Consider the following 18,452-nt stretch of genomic DNA (forward strand, 5'->3'; position numbering starts at 1 on the left):
GTCTTATACCTGTTCATATGACAGTACTGGACTTGTCTGAAAAGGTTCTCATGAGCAGGGGTTTGGTTGAAGACAGAGGACTGGCCATCCCCCACACTTGACTGGCCAGGCATTTTCTGAAAGGGGGGTGAAAGACACTTAGGACACGATTAGGGTTGCAGCAGTATACCGGTTTCACGGTATACCACGGTTTGAAAATTGACAGTTATCATACCATGTACATTTGCTTATCTACGGTACTGAGAAAAAAATGCAACTGGACGGAGAATCTCACATGCGCATCTCCTTTCCTCCTTGTCTGCCTGTCAGACGCATCAACTTGCGACACACACACAGCGGAGAAAATGTCAGAGAGAAGCGAGGCGATGGGCTCTGACATGAGTGTGTGTGTGTCTGTGTGAGTTAAAGCAGTGTTTCTCAACTGGTTTATTTGGACTGGGTCGAGGACAGCAGAGAAAGAACAACGCCATGGTTCTCCCATTGAAGATATTTCGGCGGCCGTCCAAGTGATAGACTATTTAAGACTGCCGAGGCAGATTTAATGATAATCTCGCAAACAGATAAAGCAGACATGGGCAATTTACGGGCCGTGGGATCAGGCCCTCCACATGGTATAATGTGGCCTGCGGCTAATTTATCGTAAAAGCTTTTTTTTTCATTGGATATTTCAGTTAACTTGCATTGGGACGTAACGCGTCTCCACAGGCGTTTTACATGCTCAGGGTTGCCAGATAGAGACGCAACACCTCCAGTTTGAGATTTATACTTGCACAAATTGGAAATATTCTGCCTAATGTTATACTTATTTTGTGTAATATGGCAACCATGCATTTGAACAAATTTAGCGATCTGTAGTGCAATATTCTGCTCAAGGAAAAGTGTTATACAGCTACTCCGTATCCATTCTTGAGGCTGCTTGTGATGTTTGGTGCTACTAATTTTGCCGGTAAACCAGTGATTAAATTAAATATAGAAGTAGATCTCGGCATCCTTGACACACGGAGGGGTAATCATTGACATGCAAAACCATCTAGGAGACCCGCATCATGACACTTTTAGCATGTAAACGGGTAAAGTTTTAGAAAAAACAAGTAAACACACCTGCTTTGCGACTAACATGAAAAGTTCTATAAATTATTTATTTTATTTGATTAAAACAGTCCCCTGATGTAGAGCGTGTTAAATTGAATTATAAATTAACAGGGAAGTAGAGATGGTAAAATAAATGTATAAGCTCAGCTTTATATTTATAAGCTCAGCATTATTCAGTTTTTTAATGTCTGATAGAAAAGTATCTACATATGTAGAGCAATACAATACTTGAGGCAATTGCAGAACAGTCTCACTAGTCACAGATCCCCCCATGCACTACTTAAAGTAGGCCTACTTTGGCCCCTTAAATAGTTACAAATATTAATAATTACACACATCACCTTTAAAAATTTGTTTCAGGATCTTACATGAGTAAAAGTAACGGTTATATTTTGACAAAATGTGTATAGTTTCATATGAAATAATCTAAAAGGTAGAATCTATTAGACCTAATTTTAGATCAACAGTGGCAGTTGTAGTTAAAGTTTCAAGATGTGTTTCAGCTAGTATTTATTTTTCATAAAGACATTCATTTATTATTATTATTATTACTACTATTTAAGTCTAGCACATTGACATAACCATGGTAATGAGGAGCATTTCCTTCTGTGTAATATGTGTATAAATATGTAATATTAGATAACAAATGGGATAATAATGGGCTCATATATATGTTCTTCAATGTTTAAAAGGGGGAGAGACAACTTCATGTAGATTTTGTTGTTGACATCAAAAACTAAAATAATGTCACTTTATGCATGTCCTTGTACTGGAAAACCATGAACAAAACTATGCAACATAAAAGGAAATGCAACCCAGGGTATATTAAATACAGGTTATGTTTAATCTATGGCAGGTCGACACTTGATTTCAAAGGTAAAATCTGTCCTGAAGCAAAACCAGTTGAGAAACACTGAGATAAAAGTTACAGACAAGAGCAGTCTGGCCTCACTGTCGTGCAACTACAGTATATGTTATCTGTTAATAATCATAGGACATTACTTCAAAAGCTCACACAGCTGATGTTATTTTTCATTTAGTAGTTAATTTAACATGCTATGCTAACAGGTATATAACATGTTGTAGTTACATGCTATTTTTTATCATGTTTATAATTCTGTTAGCTTTCTTATTTTTTCTATTTATTTTATTTTCAAAAGGGAGACTTTTTTTTACACATACTTCAATAAAATAAATGGTTTCAAGTTTCAATTATAATAAAGTGTTTGCTCAAAAATAAATAAATAACCCTTCTCTTTTCACTGATAATACTAATTGTGTGATACTGTATACCGTGATACAGAGATATTTTCTGAGACTGTTATTATACCGCAAAAATATCATACCGTTGCAACCCTAGACACGATGGATCAGACACACAGATGAACATGCATGTGTACACATACACGCACACACGAACACTCTACTGCCTTACAGCTATTCCTCCTGTACTTTCAGATGAAGACCAAACACTTTAGTGAACTGTGAAGAACATTTTGGACACAACTGATGGCACAATAATGTGTTGTGTATTGTATTATCAATCAATCATGTCTGAAGAGATACTGGCCATTATTTTTACTTAATCACTATGAATTTTCTTATGTTGTGACTGACACAAATGGAAGTCACAAACACTTAAAGAAATAGTTTACCCAAATAATTAAATTCTACTATAATTAACTCAGCCTCATGTTATTCCAACTTTGTTTCTTCCATTGAACATGAAAGGAGAAATTTTGACATCACTAATATACTGTATATACATATAACAAATGTGTTTTATCAACTATTTTTATGATACATTTATGGTGTTTTTGCATCCTTTTAGAAACTTGCTAAAACTCAAGAAACACCCATGTGTTTGCATGCTGCATTCTCTTGGCTGGACATGCAGAGACAGCAGGCACCAATAACAGGCAGGTGAAGGAATTCCCATTACACCCAACAGTCCTTACATACACAACACACTGTGAACCATCCACTCCTGTGGTTCAGCTCTTGTTGGACATCTCTTGCCAAACACCCACTCAAACAACAGCACCATGGCTGCCAGTACAAACCCAGCACCCCCTGACAAACACATATCAATGACAGAAGTACTTGCTCCTCAAGCCAACAACCAGAGAGCTAGCAAAAAACACCACCTCACAGAGAGGGAGCAAAGGCAATAGGGTGGAGAGACAGCAGGCAGGACACAGGAAATACAGACAGGCAACCCAGAGGAGGAGAGACGGTGAGACAAAAGGCAGCAGGCAGAGAGACCTCAGTCACTCCAGGAAAAGCTGTGAGTGCTAGCAGTCTGCGACAACATGAAGATAGTGGAGGTCCCAGAGGAAGGAAGGCATTGTTTCATCTATGGCACAGCACACAGGAGGCAAAAGGGAAGAAAGGACAGAAAAATTAAAAAAAGGTAAGAAAGGGTGGGAATAAAGTTAAGGTGTTGGTGTTAGAGAAAGGTCTGAAAGCAGGAAAGCATACATGTGAAAAGTCCCTGTTACTAAAACTCTCAGTACAGTATGTGCCCTTTGTTTCAGCAAAAAGTTGCCAAACACACCATGAATGGGTAACTAAATGTGAGCAGTTACTTTTTTGGCAAAATTACTTCACACATAAATCACAAATCCATTGATGGGACTGCTGAATAAAGGCAAGGGTATACTTTTCAAAGCTTTTCAAAGTATACTCAACATTTGCAACGTATATCCGCGCATAAAACAGAAGTTTACTTTGGCATTAGGATACAAAAATAATGAGTAAAACAGGCATAATTTTGAAATGTTCAAACTTCATTCATAATAAACTATTTAGAAAATAAAATGTAATTTTCAAAACAGATTTTTCCCATTTCCTCCCCACTGTTGGCTTTAATTGGCATTCTTGCATTCTTGGAAGAGCTAAAGCACCTACCTGTGAGGAGGCAGGGGGCAAATTAGTGCCATATGCTGAACCTGAAGCCTAATCAACACAGAGACTGAAAGGCTGCTTAGCCAGTGTCACTTATAATGGAGACTGCATGCAGTGTGTGATTACTTTGTCTAAATAATTCAAATGATTGCAAGGGTCTAATTATTGTTTATCAATTGTAGTGGTGGTTTGTGTTAACTGGTTGGGTAGCCAGGGACAACAGCGCAACCTGATAGAAAGAGACTGTTGTACGGGTATTGGCACTTGACTAATGGAATAAGGGTTATCTAAATAACAGTGATTCATGGCACACAAAGCTAGAGGAGGGAAGGAGGGGACACATTAGAAGAGTGATAGTTACAATTAGACTGATTGACTTGCTGTCTGTTTGACCAATCACAACACAATCCAAACACAAAACAAAGAGTCCTGTTAGGAAAAATAAAGTAAAAGAGACAAGAGCAGTGATAAATCCTGGTATGAGAACAGAAAAGTTGAAAGACCCAAAAGGTACAAGAGGGTAATTAGGTGAAATGAGGAAATGGGGCTAAAGATATAAGAGATAATTCTGAGTTCAAAGCTAAATGTAAGATGAAAGAAAGGCCAAAAGAGTACTAGACAATAGGATGGATACTTAAGAATTAAGGGAGGCAGAAAGGAGAGGAAACCATTAATGAGGAGTTTACCTGTCGTGAATGGGGGCCTCTGGGTTTACGGAGGACTACCAGAAGAATTTCTGGCAAAAGACTGAGAAGGATGAGGAGGATGATAACCAGCCAGGCAGAAACTGAGCTCAGCAAGTTAGCAAACACAAAATACAACCGCTGCTGCTTCAAAAACGGCCTAGCAAAACAGAGAAAAATAAAATAATGTTAAAGGGGTCATGAAATGAGGAATCACATTTTTCTTTATCTTTAGACATATGTTCATTGTACTATAAAATCATACGTTAAGTTTCAGAACTGAAAACTTCCTCAATAGAAAAAGAGCATTTATTTACACGAAGCTCAAGAAATGGCTCGTTTGGAATTTGTGGAAGTTGTAACGCCACAAGGACCAAACACATCTGCATATGACTGCCTCTTCAGCAAGACATCAAATTCTATTTTTCATCATTGCACTCTTGGCCCAGCTCAGTTACACAGTTGAAGAGGAGAGAGGGCCAGTCATGGGAGATTCATCTACAGCAAAGGGGACTTACACAGGACACATTCATGTGCCTATCTGGATTTAAATGTTTTGTACAGTAGATGAATGGCTTTGACCATTATCACGCATCTCGTGCCTCTTTTAATACACGTGATGTCAAGTTATAACTCTAAAAAGGAGACCTCCATTGGGTTTCACTGAGCAGCGCTGTGTCTTGCTGTTTTGAAGGCAACCTGGACCATTTTTGCACCCATCTGTGCTATACTTAATTGTTGGTCTTTTGTAAATATGCACTATATGGACGTCTTTGCACCTTGTCAGTGGGAAAAGTTGTGGCAGATCTACTCTTGCAACCGATTTGTGCATTCATTCGTTGTTATTTCATTCATAGTAATTTTGTTATTCATATTTATTTTCTAATTTATTATACTAGATAAATATTTTATATTGAATTTTAATTTATAATTGCTAAACACTCCCCGTCTTTTCAATTTGTAATATTAGTTTCTCTTTTATTTGTTTCTGCTGGCGCTTTAATGGCATTTTGTTGGGAGTTGTTAAATAAAGATGTTTAAATTATACTCAGGAAGCAATTATTGGAGAATTCTGATCAGAGGCCAATATAACAGAGTATCCCTAATGAGCACTGTAAATGTCAAATGCTTCCTCACCATATGATGCCTCCCCAGAAGAAACTGAAGAAGACATAGAAAGCTAATGAGCCCCAGATCACAAAATGGTTGATCCATGTCCAGTGCCGTGTGTCCAAAGCCAACTGAGAGATGAGAAATTGTCAGTCTCTGACAACTGAAGAACTGAACTACATTTTTGCAGTGAGTTTAGAAGTTTGAAACATCCAAAAAACATTACCAACCTTCAAAGTGACAGTGAAAACAAGGACTGTGAAGACAATTGTTCCATAAGACCAATTTCCAAAGACCTGAAAAAAGGGAATGAGAGTATTATAATTGATCATTAAAATAATATATAATAATATCTTTTACAAAGAGATTATTAAAAGGTATAGCTCTAACCTGCCCGTTATCCTGCAGAGCTGGATTACTGAACAGTAAACGGACACCAAAGAAAAACAGAAGACCCTGAAAAATTCCTAATACTGTCCAATAGAGGAAAGGACGCCAGCGTAACATAGCATTCTTAGCTATTTCTCTATAGGAAGGATTTAAACAACAGATTAGCAACAGTTCATAACAAATTTAACAAGCAGAAGAGTGCAGTACAGCCTGTCACCTGTAGAGGGTAGCATTGTCCAGCAGAATCTCGATGGAAATGTGCTGTTCCAGCAGGCTGTAAGCCAGAATTGGCATGGAGGTGAAGCAGATATTGTACATCGTCAGATAGGCTGCATCGTACAGGGGCTGGGAAGGGGAGCAAGGGAAAGGAAGGGGCACCAGAGGGTTAATAACACAATGAGATCATACCCACGTCAACACATTTGCACAAAAACAAAAGGACTACAGAAAAAAAAGCAGACTCTGCCAGTGTGGCCACATGCAATGGTCACATTCCTGATAAATACATACACAAAACAATGAGACATGCTGGAAGAGGTGAAGTCTAGACCTATCAGACCAATTATAGGTTACCAGAGTTTTAAACAAGACTGTATCACAAACATTTTGGATAATGCTTTTGAAAAGTACAAAGGTGACTTCAACTGGCTGTTTATGGGCATTTCTTGATAGAGGGAAAGGGAGCGTCACCCGATGCAGGTCAGATCCGAACCTGCAACTAGAGCATGGGAGGCTCAAAATTCATTAACAACTACACTACCATTCTGAATTCTAATATAATTTTTGAAATTTTGAGTTTTGAGTTTGAATAGTATATATATCAATTTTCAATGAAGGGCAAAGAGAGGAATTTAAAGGAAAGATCTGAAGGAAAGAGGAGAGGTGTGAGGAGAAAACCCAATTGGGTTGATGTCTTATAACAGGTCTTTCATTTGTACCTACCTGCTGAGAGTATCCACAGAAAAACTGGTACAGGAACTGAGGTAATATGAAGCAAAGATTCTAAGGATAAAAATATATGAAGAAAAGGTCTAAAAATTGAAAAAAGTCTCTAAAATAATAAAATTTATATCTACATGCGATACTGAAATATGGTCCACTGTATACCAGACTAACCTTATAAAAGAAGTACTGAACAAGATGAGCAATCCGCACATAGTAGAGATGCCCATGAGCCAGTAAAAGCTTCTTTAAGTGCTTGAGCTTAGGTATGGCGTAGTCGCTGTTCCTCACAGCTTGACGCCCCTCCTTGCCTTTAATACCTTACCAAACAAAACACCACTGTTACACTCCCTCTCAGAAGAATGCTGAGCAAGGGTCATTGATTGCTTTATTCATTTTTATAAATTGGGTTGTATAATGAGATCTCACCAATGCCGACATGCGCCTCAAGGATCATACTGACATCATTAGCCCCATCACCAACTGAGAGAGTAATTGGGGAACCTTTAGAGTTCTTCACCATCCTCACGATCTAAAAATTTTTTTTTAAATCATAAACATAGGCACACTTTTTTACAGGCAACATAAAGTGAAAATTCTGTCATAATTTATTCACCCTCATCTTGTTCTAAATCTGTGTTACTTTTTTCTTCCGTGGAACACAACATTCAAGAGTCTAAGGCTGGAGTTTCCATCGCGGTAAAGAGCCATCAACAGAACTGACCTGCGCTTTCTGCAAGGGAGCCATGCGGCAACAGAGCACGGCAGTGCAGTTCTGGCAGATCTGCAGAAAGAGGCTCCTGTAGAGGCTTGCATCAGCATCACAAGGTGCATTCATCACTAACGATAATGTAGCACCATCTATGATGAAGCCATACTCCTGATTTGCAGTAGACCAACTCCTTTTGTAGGATGATAGCATTGAATTAGTGGTCAAATAAAGTAGCATTGAAAATTTCACTGCAAATTTAGTAATCGGCCAAGTGTGTCTCACCGGGTGACCCCTGCTTTGATGGGCGGAGCATCCTGCACTGCTCTTCTATGGTAGTCCCGAAGCAACTCAAGAAGTTTCTCCTCACGCTTTGTCCGCCCATCCTCCAAGGTCCGCACAGTGAGCTCCAGTAGCTCTGTGCCATGCTGGAACAGGCGACAGGCATAGCATGTGGACTTCGCAGTCTCCATTTTGTCCCCAGTCAGCACCCAGACCTTCATCCCTGCCCCCTGGAAGGCCTCCATGGTCTCAGCTGCCTCTTCCTGCAGTCTGCAAGACAAGATGGTGCTGTGCTACTCAGTCATGATAATACAATCTCAAGTTCTTCTAAATAGATGTCACAATGATCAAATTTTGCAGCGACCAAGAGACGGGATGTCATTCATTTACAATGAGAATTTGCATTTGAGGCAACTTAACCGACAGACACTATTAGTGACGTGACAAAGTTGAGGAGAGTATAATGTAATACAAATGTGCAGTGTTGCCATGCAGCGACTACCCAATGATGTGTAGACGGTGAGGCTCTGGTGATAGATTTGGATCAGTGGTGTAGTAACAATCTGAAAAGTGCGGGGGACAAAGTTATAAAATGGATCAGCTTGGCTCATGAATGTTAATTATGTGCCATTATGTAAATAATATTCAATAGTCCCAGTAGTCCTACCTGTTTGCTTAGAGACAGATGTTGGGAAGTCACTGCTAGTCATAGTATGATTACCACTGCAGACACAACCGTTTGCCAGAGGCCTTAAATTGTCATTTTCTATTGCCAGCTACAATTTTATTCTTCGTAATTTCAGCAAGCAATGTAATTCTCTAAAAATATACAGGAAATATTATTTTCCAAAAAGTTGGGGAGACTAACTTATACATTTCTCAAGTTGGTGGGACATGACCCCACCCCCCAGTTACATTGGTTGCTAAAGCACATTCGAGTACAAACACCTACAGTCATTAACCGCACTACTTGATTTAACGAAGACACATGTCATCATCAACCCTGCAAAACCTGACATATGAATGAATTGTCAGAAAATTCTATTATTTTTTTTGTACATTAAACTGTTTTTAGTACCATTAGACAAAAAAAAAGGAAAAAAAAAACACTTGTTTTTTTTCATGTATCATATTTGATACATTAGGCTTTAAAGGTTATTATTCTCCTGAGGCCCAGAAATGAATATTTGTGTAGGACATTTGTTACTTAAGTTTTTCTTAGCCCATACAGGTTACAGTGGTAAATCTTGGGGTACTATCAGAGAACACCCTGGTCATTTCAGAGGTACCAAATGTTTGAAAGTTTGGCCATGACAACTTCCTCTCCATGGATTGAAATCAGAATCAGAATGAGCTCAATTGCCAATTATGCATACACATACAAGGAATTTGTCTTGGTGAAAGAAGCTTCCACTGCACAAATAATACGACGACAAAAATAAAAAAAATCTAAAGCAAAAAGAAAATATATGTATATGTAGAAATACACAATAGACAAAAAAGAAGTGCAGTGGACAGACTCAATGACTGTGGAGTAGAATTGTATTAGCAGCGCCGGTGACAGGTTGAAATTCCTCAGCTGGCAAAGGAAGTACAACCTCTGCTGGGCCTTTCACAATTGATTCAATGTGGGTCTCCAACTTCAGGTCCTGTGAAACTGAATGACTCCAATGCTGCCACAAGTACTATTCAGAATGGTGAGCGGAGTCAATGTTCGGGTGTTCTTCCTGAAGTACACAATTATCTCCACTGTTTTGAGCGTGTTTAGCTCCAGGTTGTTTTGACTGTATGCAGAATCGTTGTCATCTTGGATGAGGCCAATGACAGTAGTGTCTGCAAACTTCAGGAGCATGACAGAGGGGTCCTTGGAGGTGCAGTCATTTGTGTACAGGGAGAAGAGTAGTGGGGTGCCAGTGCTGGTCATAAAGGTGCTGGAATTGAATTTCCCCAGTCTCAATAACTGCTGCCTGTCCGTCAGAAAGCTTGTGATCCAGATAGAGGTGGGAAGAGAGTGGGGTGAATTTAGTCTGGAGAGTAGCTGGGAAGATGGTGTTGAAAGCCGAACTGAAGTCTATAAAAGGATCCTTGCTTATGACCATGGTCTGTCCAGATGTTGCAGGATATGAAAGCAAATTGAAGGATCCTGTAAAGTGTCCAGTGATGTCCTTCAGGTGGGCTAACACCAGTCTCTCAAATTACTTCATGACCACAGAAAGATCACAGAAACTGGTCTGTAGTCCTTAAGTCCTGAGATCTTGGATTTCTTTGGTACAGGGATGATGGTGGAGCATTTGAAGCAGCTAGGAAACTCACAGTGTTCCAGTGATGTGTTGAAGATCAGTGTGAAGATGGGTGCCAGCTGGTTGGCACAGGCTTTTAGACAAGTGGGTGAAACACTGTCTGGGCCATGTGCTTTCCTTGGCTTTTGTTTCCGGAAGAAACGGCACACACCCTCTTCACAGATATTAAGTGCAGGTTGAGTAGCAGGAGGGGGGAAGAGGGTGGTTGCAGGAGGAGTTGGTGTTTGTTTGAAGTGAAGGTCAGAGCGGGTGTGGGGTGTGAGACTGGGCATTTATAATAGGAATGCACATATCCTCACAGAAACAGATATATGATTTTACAGTGTCTGTGAGCTCATATCGAAATTTATCACAATTCAATTCAGCACATCAAATATAACATTAATAAAATATTGTTTTTTTTCAATAATTATTTTTTAATCATATGTATTTTATGCACCAAACACTATACTGACTTTAAAAAAAGGCAAATTGTAAAAACTTTCTTCACTCAGTATCAGGAACTTATGGTAAGATGACATCATAATAGCTTGTAATTTAAAATAATGAGATCTGTTTAATGAAAGAGCAGGCAGAATATATAAAAATACACAGAAATATTAGTTCTCACTTTAAGTACAACATATCTTACAAAAAGTATATGTCAGAATTTTCAAAGCTCTGTGATTTAAAAAAAATGTTTTATAGTGGGCATGAATATAATCTAATGGCGATTGAGAGATATACCTCAAAAGCTCATTATTTCATACTATATACGTTATTTCAACATGCTTTTTAAAAGTAAATTATTTTCAGACTTTTAACCAAACATAAGTTGCTAACATTCAGCAAATACTCATTTGAAAATATCAGTAACAATATAATCATTACTGTCACTATATTACTTTATTCAAATAAGCTGTCATTTATCCCATAAGAGTCATTTTTTGCGGTAGTCCGTCACCATTTTAAATGTCTCAATATAAAAACATTTTCACAAATAACCACTAGATGGTGCCTTAAGCACGAAAAACTTACATACCATATATTTGTTTAGCTTTTCAGCTAGAACAGAGAGTGAGACAGCAGCCGTAAAATTTTGTGTATCATATTGGTACATAAAGCATTATAGTGTTAAAAACAGTAACAGTTCCAGAGACAGTTTAGACTGTGATATGTAGCCTAATGTTGTACTTCAGGATTGTGAGACTTCAACATTTCTTATTTAATTTAGTGTTAAACATTCATAACTTGCACATTAGTATAAGATTACTTGTATACCGGACCATACTGGAAGCACTGTATGTTTCACGCTGTAGATTCAAAAGGACCGGCTCATTAGAATTTTTCTTTCGGGAACCGGACAAAACTGGAAGTGCCATATGTTTTGTGCTGTAGATTCAAAAGAACAGGATCCGTTGAATGATTCTTACGGGAATCGAACTGTACTGTGCTGATGCAGAAATGTGCTGCTGGAAACACTGTCATTGAGTATTTCAGGACGGTGTTCCAGCCACATTGGCGGAAAATTGCAAGCAGGAGAACTGTTAACGGAACCTAAAGTCACAAAGATCATACTATTATGGTACTTTTTAAAGAATGGAACCGGTTCTGAATAACAAGTTTCTCGGTTCCCAGCCCTAATCCCATGTGTTCAAAAGAACAAAATCATCACTTACAGATGAATTGTAGCCACCGTGACACTTATTAATAAAATACTCACTGTTTAGAGCACACAGACAAAACATTCTAGAGAACTTGTCTCATGTCTGGAAGTGACAGCACGTCACAGATCTGGGAGCACTATGTGTGTGCATTCCTCCGCCCTTATGACTTTATTTTGCAGATCTGTAAGATACATTTCAAAATTGTCAATAAACCTGCTCTTCGGCACAGTTCAAGTTTGTTTTCGATATATTTGCTCGCAAACTCTTTGCAGGCTTTGGATTTTAAGGACACCGTTATTTCAGGATGACCAGAGCAACATTTCAGATGCTATGTTTGGTCGGCTGGTTATTCCAGTTATGCACAAATTATTAGTCATAGGACTTTTTTGATGTGCCTCTTGTATTCCTTATAAATTCAATATGAGTTTATTCTGTAAATGTGTTTCCATCATTGTTTATGCACATTTTTCTTATCCAATAAAAAATGTATCCACCTCAAGCAAGAGTACATAGTTTTTATGCACATTTTGGAGATTTTATTTGCATCTTGATATTTCAGATATCCCAAAAGGCACATAAAAATATGTGGCTGGAAACAAAGTTAATGTGAACACCTTTTAAAGCATTAATTACAAGTCACTGACCGGTCCTCCACTGCAGTTGCTCCGATCAGACTCATGTTCGTCTCCACCTGATTATACATGGCCAAGAGCTTCTCCTCCCTGTCCTGGAGAGCCAGTCTAGCCTCCCTCAGTCCAGTGTCTGCCACAGCATATTCATCAGCACTTAGCTGTTTATAGGCAACACACAGTGTACGGTAGCCCTCCTGGTGAGAAAACACACACAAATAAGCTAAGGGCAGACTCTACTGACCTTTTCAATCTTTTGTTGAGTTATAGGATGTCTCTGCAAAGACAGAGATATAATATATGTGATTAAAGCTTTATTTCACCATTGCATTTTGCTCAACGTGCAATCGTATCCGGTCCACTTCCTCTGGTTTGACTCTAGGGAAGATTGAGGAATCTGCTCCCTTACAGAAAAGCAGTCTCTCACCTAAATACCAAGCAGAAGGTAAAGGTGAGAGATTATCACATTCAGTGTTACATATTACAACATAAACTATATTTTTTAATTTTCTTAAGCAACTATGAGTGGTCCTTGCCTGTGCACAAGTAAATGCTTAGCGCTTTTTTACACGTTGATATTTGGTGGCTACGGCACTGTGTGGTTGGAGTGTTCTGGGTGGTTGCTAGGGTGTTATTTATTGCCGTAAGTCAAAAGAGCCCACCCAAAGTCTTTATAATATTTGAGTCCCTCCTTTTATGCAAGTCTTTAGGATTTTTTGGCTGTTTTATCATCCACCAAGTGTAAAATCTAAAAAGTAATGGCACCTTTCATCAAGTCGCATGATGAAACGTGCTTCAAGGCCACCACCATCATCCCCACTACCATCCCGTCGCACTCACACCCATCATCATGAAGTGCTTCGAGAGGCTCGTCATGAGGCAAATTAAGACCCAGCTGCCCCCTCACTAGACCCACTGCAGTTTGCGTATCGTCCAAACCGTTCAACAGACGATGCCATCGCCACCACCCTCCATCCGGCCCTCACCCACCTAGATAAAAAGGACTCATACATTCGAATGCTGTTCATAGACTTCAGCTCAGCATTCAACACAATCATTCCCCAGCACCTGATTGGAAAGCTGAACCTGCTGGGCCTGGACACCTCCCTCTGCAACTGGATCCTGGACTTCCTGACTGGGAGACCTCAGTCAGTCCAGATCGGGAACAGCATCTCCACCACCACCACGCTGAGTACTGGGGCCCCCCAGGGCTGTGTGCTCAGTCCACTGCTGTTCACTCTGCTGACTCACGACTGTGCAGCAATGCAGAGCTCGAATCACATCATCAAGTTGGCCGATGACACGACCGTGGTGGGTCTCATCAGCAAGAACAACGAGTCAGAATACAGAAAGGAGGTGCAGTGGCTAACGGACTGGTGTAGAGCCAACAACCTGTCCCTGAATGTCGACAAAACAAAAGAGATGGTTGTTGACTTTAGGAGAGCACAGAGTGACCACTCTCCGCTGAACATCGACAGCTCCTCTGTGGAGATCGTCAAGAGCACCAAATTCCTTGGTGTTCACCTGGCAGAGAACCTCACCTGGTCCCTCAACACCAGCTCTATTACCAAGAAAGCCCAGCAGCGTCTCTACTTTCTTCGAAGGCTGAGGAAAGCACCCCCCCCCCTAGGGACTATTGAGAGCATCCTGAGCAGCTGCATCACTGCCTGGTTTGGGACTTGCACCTTTTCGGACTGCAAAGCCCTGCAGAGGATAGTGAGGACAGCTGAGAAGATCATCGGGTCTCTCTTCCCTCCATAAAAGACATTTACAAAAAACACTACATCCGCAAAGCAACCAGCATTGTGGATGACCCCACATACCCCTCACACAAACTCTTCACCCTCCTGCCGTCTGGCAAGAGGTACCGAAGCATTCGAGCCCTCATGGCCAGACTGTGTAACAGCTTCTTCCCCCAAGCCATCAGACTCCTCAATACTCAGAGACTGGATTGACACACACACACACACGTCCTGAGTTGCACTTTAATTTTGTCACTTTATAACTGTCTGCTACCTCAATAACTGCTATGTGCAAAGAACACTATCTCATAGTATGTCATGTTTACATTTGGCATATTTAGAAACTGTCATCTTTTGCACTACTGTGTACTGGTCGGCGCTGCAATGTCTCTTACTGTGTCTATTGTCCTGTTCATTGTTAGTAATTTATTGTACTGTCCTGTACTTTTTGCACACGGTTGCATGTGCACTTTATATAGGTATGTTATTTAGTCTATGTAGTCTCATGTGGTTCTGGGTTTGTCCTATGTTGTATTTTTGTAGCACCATGGTCCTGGAGGAACGTTGTCTCATTTCGCTGTGTACTGTACTAACTGTATATGGTTGAAACAACAATAAAAACCACTTGACTTGACATGGGGTACCTTTCATGTCCTAATAAGCACCACTAAAACTACTGTTCATACTTTGGGATTTGGGGGGAAAATACAAACAAACAAACAAAACAAAAAAAAAACAATACAAACTTAGATTTAAACTTAGACATGTAACATCTTGCATCGTTTATGCAATATATCTCCAGCTCACCTGATTTGGTCTTGACAATGACACTCATTCTCCGTCGTACAGGGTCAAAGTTTAGGACATGAAGCAACTCATACCTAAATGAAAATAATGTAGAAATGTACTTGCCATACTGCTATTACATATAACTTAAATGAAAACGCCCCAGGCTGTAGTTTTAATGATATTGTGTTTGATGGGTCAAATTTTAAGGATTCTAACTTACTCTTCTATATCGTTTTTCCTGTTCCTTATCTTCATGCTCTTACTCTCCAAACCAAGGAAGGTGAAGCCATATCTGAACGGGAGTGACAAGTTAGAGTGCCCATTATTACTTTACAGTAAATTAACATTAAAGGAATAGTTCACACAAAAATGAAAAATCTATCAATTTACTCACCCTTATGCCATCTCAGATGTGCATGGCTTTCTTTCATCTGCTGAACTCAAATGAAGATTTTTAGAAGAATTTCTCAGCTCTTTTGGTCAATAGAATGCAAGTAAATAGGTGACAAAATTTTGAAGCTCCAAAAATCACGCAAGTCAGCATAAACGTAATCCTTATGACTCCAGTGGTTAAATAAATGTCTTCAGAAGTGATATGATAGGTGTGGATGAGAAACAGATCAATATTTAAGTCCTTTTTTTATATAAATTCTACTCCCTGCTCAGTCAATCTCCACTTTAACTTTCACATTATTCTTGTTTTTTTTTTGGTGATTCAAATTCTTCATGCATATTGCCCCCTACTGGACAGGGAGAAGGATTTCTAGCAAAAAAATATTTAAATCTTGATCTGTTTCTCACACACACCTATCATATCACTACTGAAGATATGGATTAAAGCACTGGAGTTGTATGAATTACATTTAATTATGCCTTTATAAGCTTTTTGGAGCGTAACATTTTTGGCACCCATTCACTTGCATTGTATGGACCTACAAAGCTGAAATATTCTTCTAAAAATCTTAATTTTTGTTCTGCAGAAGAAAGTAAGTCATACACATTTGTGAGTAATTGAGGAGAGAATTTAAATTTTTGGGTGAACTATCCCTTTAATGCGCTTGGTAGGAGCGAGTCAAGCAAATCAATCTATACTTTTTATCAGTACGTGAAAAAAAGATCTAGTCTTACGTCATAGCTCCTTTGACCAGTGCAACCTCATCAGGAGAAGACGCAATGAATCCTCTTTCCTCCTCTGGCTGAGACAGCATCCCGTCAATACCATCCACTTGATCCCCAAGTGTTTCCTCTGGCCCTGCCTCCTTCACCTGCACTGTGTGGCAAAGACACAGAGCCCGTAGGAACAACTCTTCTTTCTCCTGACAGATAAAGATGGAGAGACATAAAGAACAACACAACAACAGTAAACACAAATCATGTGCACTGCACACTGAAAAGGACCCTCACAAAGGATAAAGTGCTCTCAAAGACCTGCAGTTTATGGTGAATATAAATGCATTATAAAAAAGGAGTTAAAGCACATAACCAGAGTCCTTCAAAGCTTGCCAGCACAAACATTAGATGTTTACTGCCCGAGTAAAATATCCTTTTCTGATATCCTTGGGGCCGTTAACAAAACCTAAATTTAACTAACTGAAAACATGTTTGTTAACTGAAAAATTAAAACTCAAATATTATTTGGATAAAAAAAATGTATAACTTAAAAACGAACTAAAATAAATAATGATCAAAAATGTCAGTTTGAGATACACAGTGACATGGACAGTGTGTGAAGAGAAATCTGCCGTCAATAGTTGAGCGGGGGAGTGGTGCACCAATAGTTGTTTTAGACCCAGTAAGACACCTCTGCTTAAATCTCCGTGCTCTAAAAGGCACCTCCGCACTCTTAAAGGCACTTCGGCTTAAAAGGGCACCTTTAGATTTGTGCCCCTGTAGCCCCCGTTCTGTACGTGTCAGTGGTACAAATTATATTATAAAATCTGAAACTTTTACAACTCTTCATCAATCATGAAAATGCTACTAGTTATAATACTAGACGTCTAATAATCATTCATGTTGGAAGCCCTAACATGCGGCTGTGGCTCAGGTGGCAGAGTGGGTTGTCCACTAATCGCAAGGTTGGTGGTTCAATGCCCTGCCCGCACGACTCCACATACTGAAGTGTCCTTGAGCAAGACACTGAACCCCAAGTTGCTCCCAATGGCAGGCTAGCACCAGGCTGCCGTCCTTGGTGTGTGAATGAGACGCAGTGTAAAGCTCTTTGAATACCGCTAAGGTTAAAAAAAGCGCAATATGCGTGCAGAGCATTTACATGCTACAACTAAATATAAAAACTTGAAAACACTAAAAAACTAAAAAAATCTAAACAAAAACTAACTTTGCTGGAATAGGAGTAACTCAACTCACCCATCCAGCTTTCTGCTGTAGTTTATTCACAGGCCCGTCCATCACAGTGAAGCCATCCAGTTCACTCCGCTTGTCTCTGTGTCTGTACTGGAAGCCGTCTATACAGCACTCAATAAACTCCATGTTATTCTGGGTCAGTGTTCCTGTCTTGTCTGTAAATACATATTCCACCTGCAGGGAACAGACAACGATTACATTACATTCCAGGACCATAAAGCACTTGGAGCCAAATTAACAGGGTCTGACAATAAGAACGGACAATTAATTCCTGACAAAATAACTCTGCATAAATCAGTTTAACGAAGCATGACCATTAATTTAGAGTAATCATCTGCATAACCATCCAAGGGTGATCTATGACCTCACTGCCCAAAGGAGTGCCATGCTTAGCCTGTGATTTCTGTGCCATCTGACAGCACACAAACAGCCTTTTCCTTCCAGCTTCTGGGCAGAAATTTTACTACCCTTAAAGAAAAGTTAACATAAACCTTTTTCACAAAGTGTGCTTTCACAAATTAAATACATTTTTAAACAAGCTCTCTTGGGCATCCTTGAATATGTTGCTAATCAGGATCACGAGACATCAGGATCAGAAGTAAATGAGACATTTTTCAAGCTGTCAAATCATGCTTGTAGTTTTCATAATTTCATTAGACTTTGAGAAACTGATATACAGTATATATATATTGATACTTTAAAATATATATATATTTTTTTTTTTTTGTAATGTTTTTATATATATATAATATTTTTTTATATTTTTTATTCTTTATATTTTTCACCACTTTTTTTACACACACACACACACACACACACACACACACACACACACACACACACACGTTTGTTTTCCTATCCTTATGAGGA

The 18,452-nt window shown here is 39.3% G+C and overlaps 1 protein-coding gene across 4 annotated transcripts in view; it reads right to left on the reverse strand.

The window, feature by feature from the left end:
• Positions 1 to 18,452, reverse strand: part of LOC127663098 (phospholipid-transporting ATPase IG-like) — a 91,251-nt gene that overhangs the window by 6,284 nt on the left and 66,515 nt on the right. For 2 of the 4 annotated variants that reach the window (XM_052154530.1, XM_052154529.1), the window contains exons 13-28: positions 17,586 to 17,756; positions 16,350 to 16,537; positions 15,442 to 15,513; positions 15,240 to 15,313; positions 13,014 to 13,117; positions 12,706 to 12,887; positions 8,119 to 8,385; positions 7,849 to 8,026; positions 7,554 to 7,656; positions 7,299 to 7,444; positions 7,125 to 7,184; positions 6,400 to 6,527; positions 6,183 to 6,318; positions 6,023 to 6,088; positions 5,820 to 5,923; positions 4,686 to 4,842 (exon numbers count right to left, since the gene is read on the reverse strand). In XM_052154530.1, coding sequence (XP_052010490.1) covers positions 4,686 to 4,842; positions 5,820 to 5,923; positions 6,023 to 6,088; positions 6,183 to 6,318; positions 6,400 to 6,527; positions 7,125 to 7,184; positions 7,299 to 7,444; positions 7,554 to 7,656; positions 7,849 to 8,026; positions 8,119 to 8,385; positions 12,706 to 12,887; positions 13,014 to 13,117; positions 15,240 to 15,313; positions 15,442 to 15,513; positions 16,350 to 16,537; positions 17,586 to 17,756 — 2,136 coding nt within the window. Of the gene's footprint in view, positions 1 to 9; positions 117 to 3,357; positions 3,449 to 4,685; positions 4,843 to 5,819; positions 5,924 to 6,022; positions 6,089 to 6,182; positions 6,319 to 6,399; positions 6,528 to 7,124; positions 7,185 to 7,298; positions 7,445 to 7,553; positions 7,657 to 7,848; positions 8,027 to 8,118; positions 8,386 to 12,705; positions 12,888 to 13,013; positions 13,118 to 15,239; positions 15,314 to 15,441; positions 15,514 to 16,349; positions 16,538 to 17,585; positions 17,757 to 18,452 lie in introns of all 4 variants that reach the window. The other 2 variants (XM_052154527.1, XM_052154528.1) reach the window with 2 other exon arrangements.

This window comes from Xyrauchen texanus, chromosome 23 (assembly GCF_025860055.1).
Source record: "Xyrauchen texanus isolate HMW12.3.18 chromosome 23, RBS_HiC_50CHRs, whole genome shotgun sequence".
Classification (NCBI taxonomy): Eukaryota; Metazoa; Chordata; class Actinopteri; order Cypriniformes; family Catostomidae; genus Xyrauchen; species Xyrauchen texanus.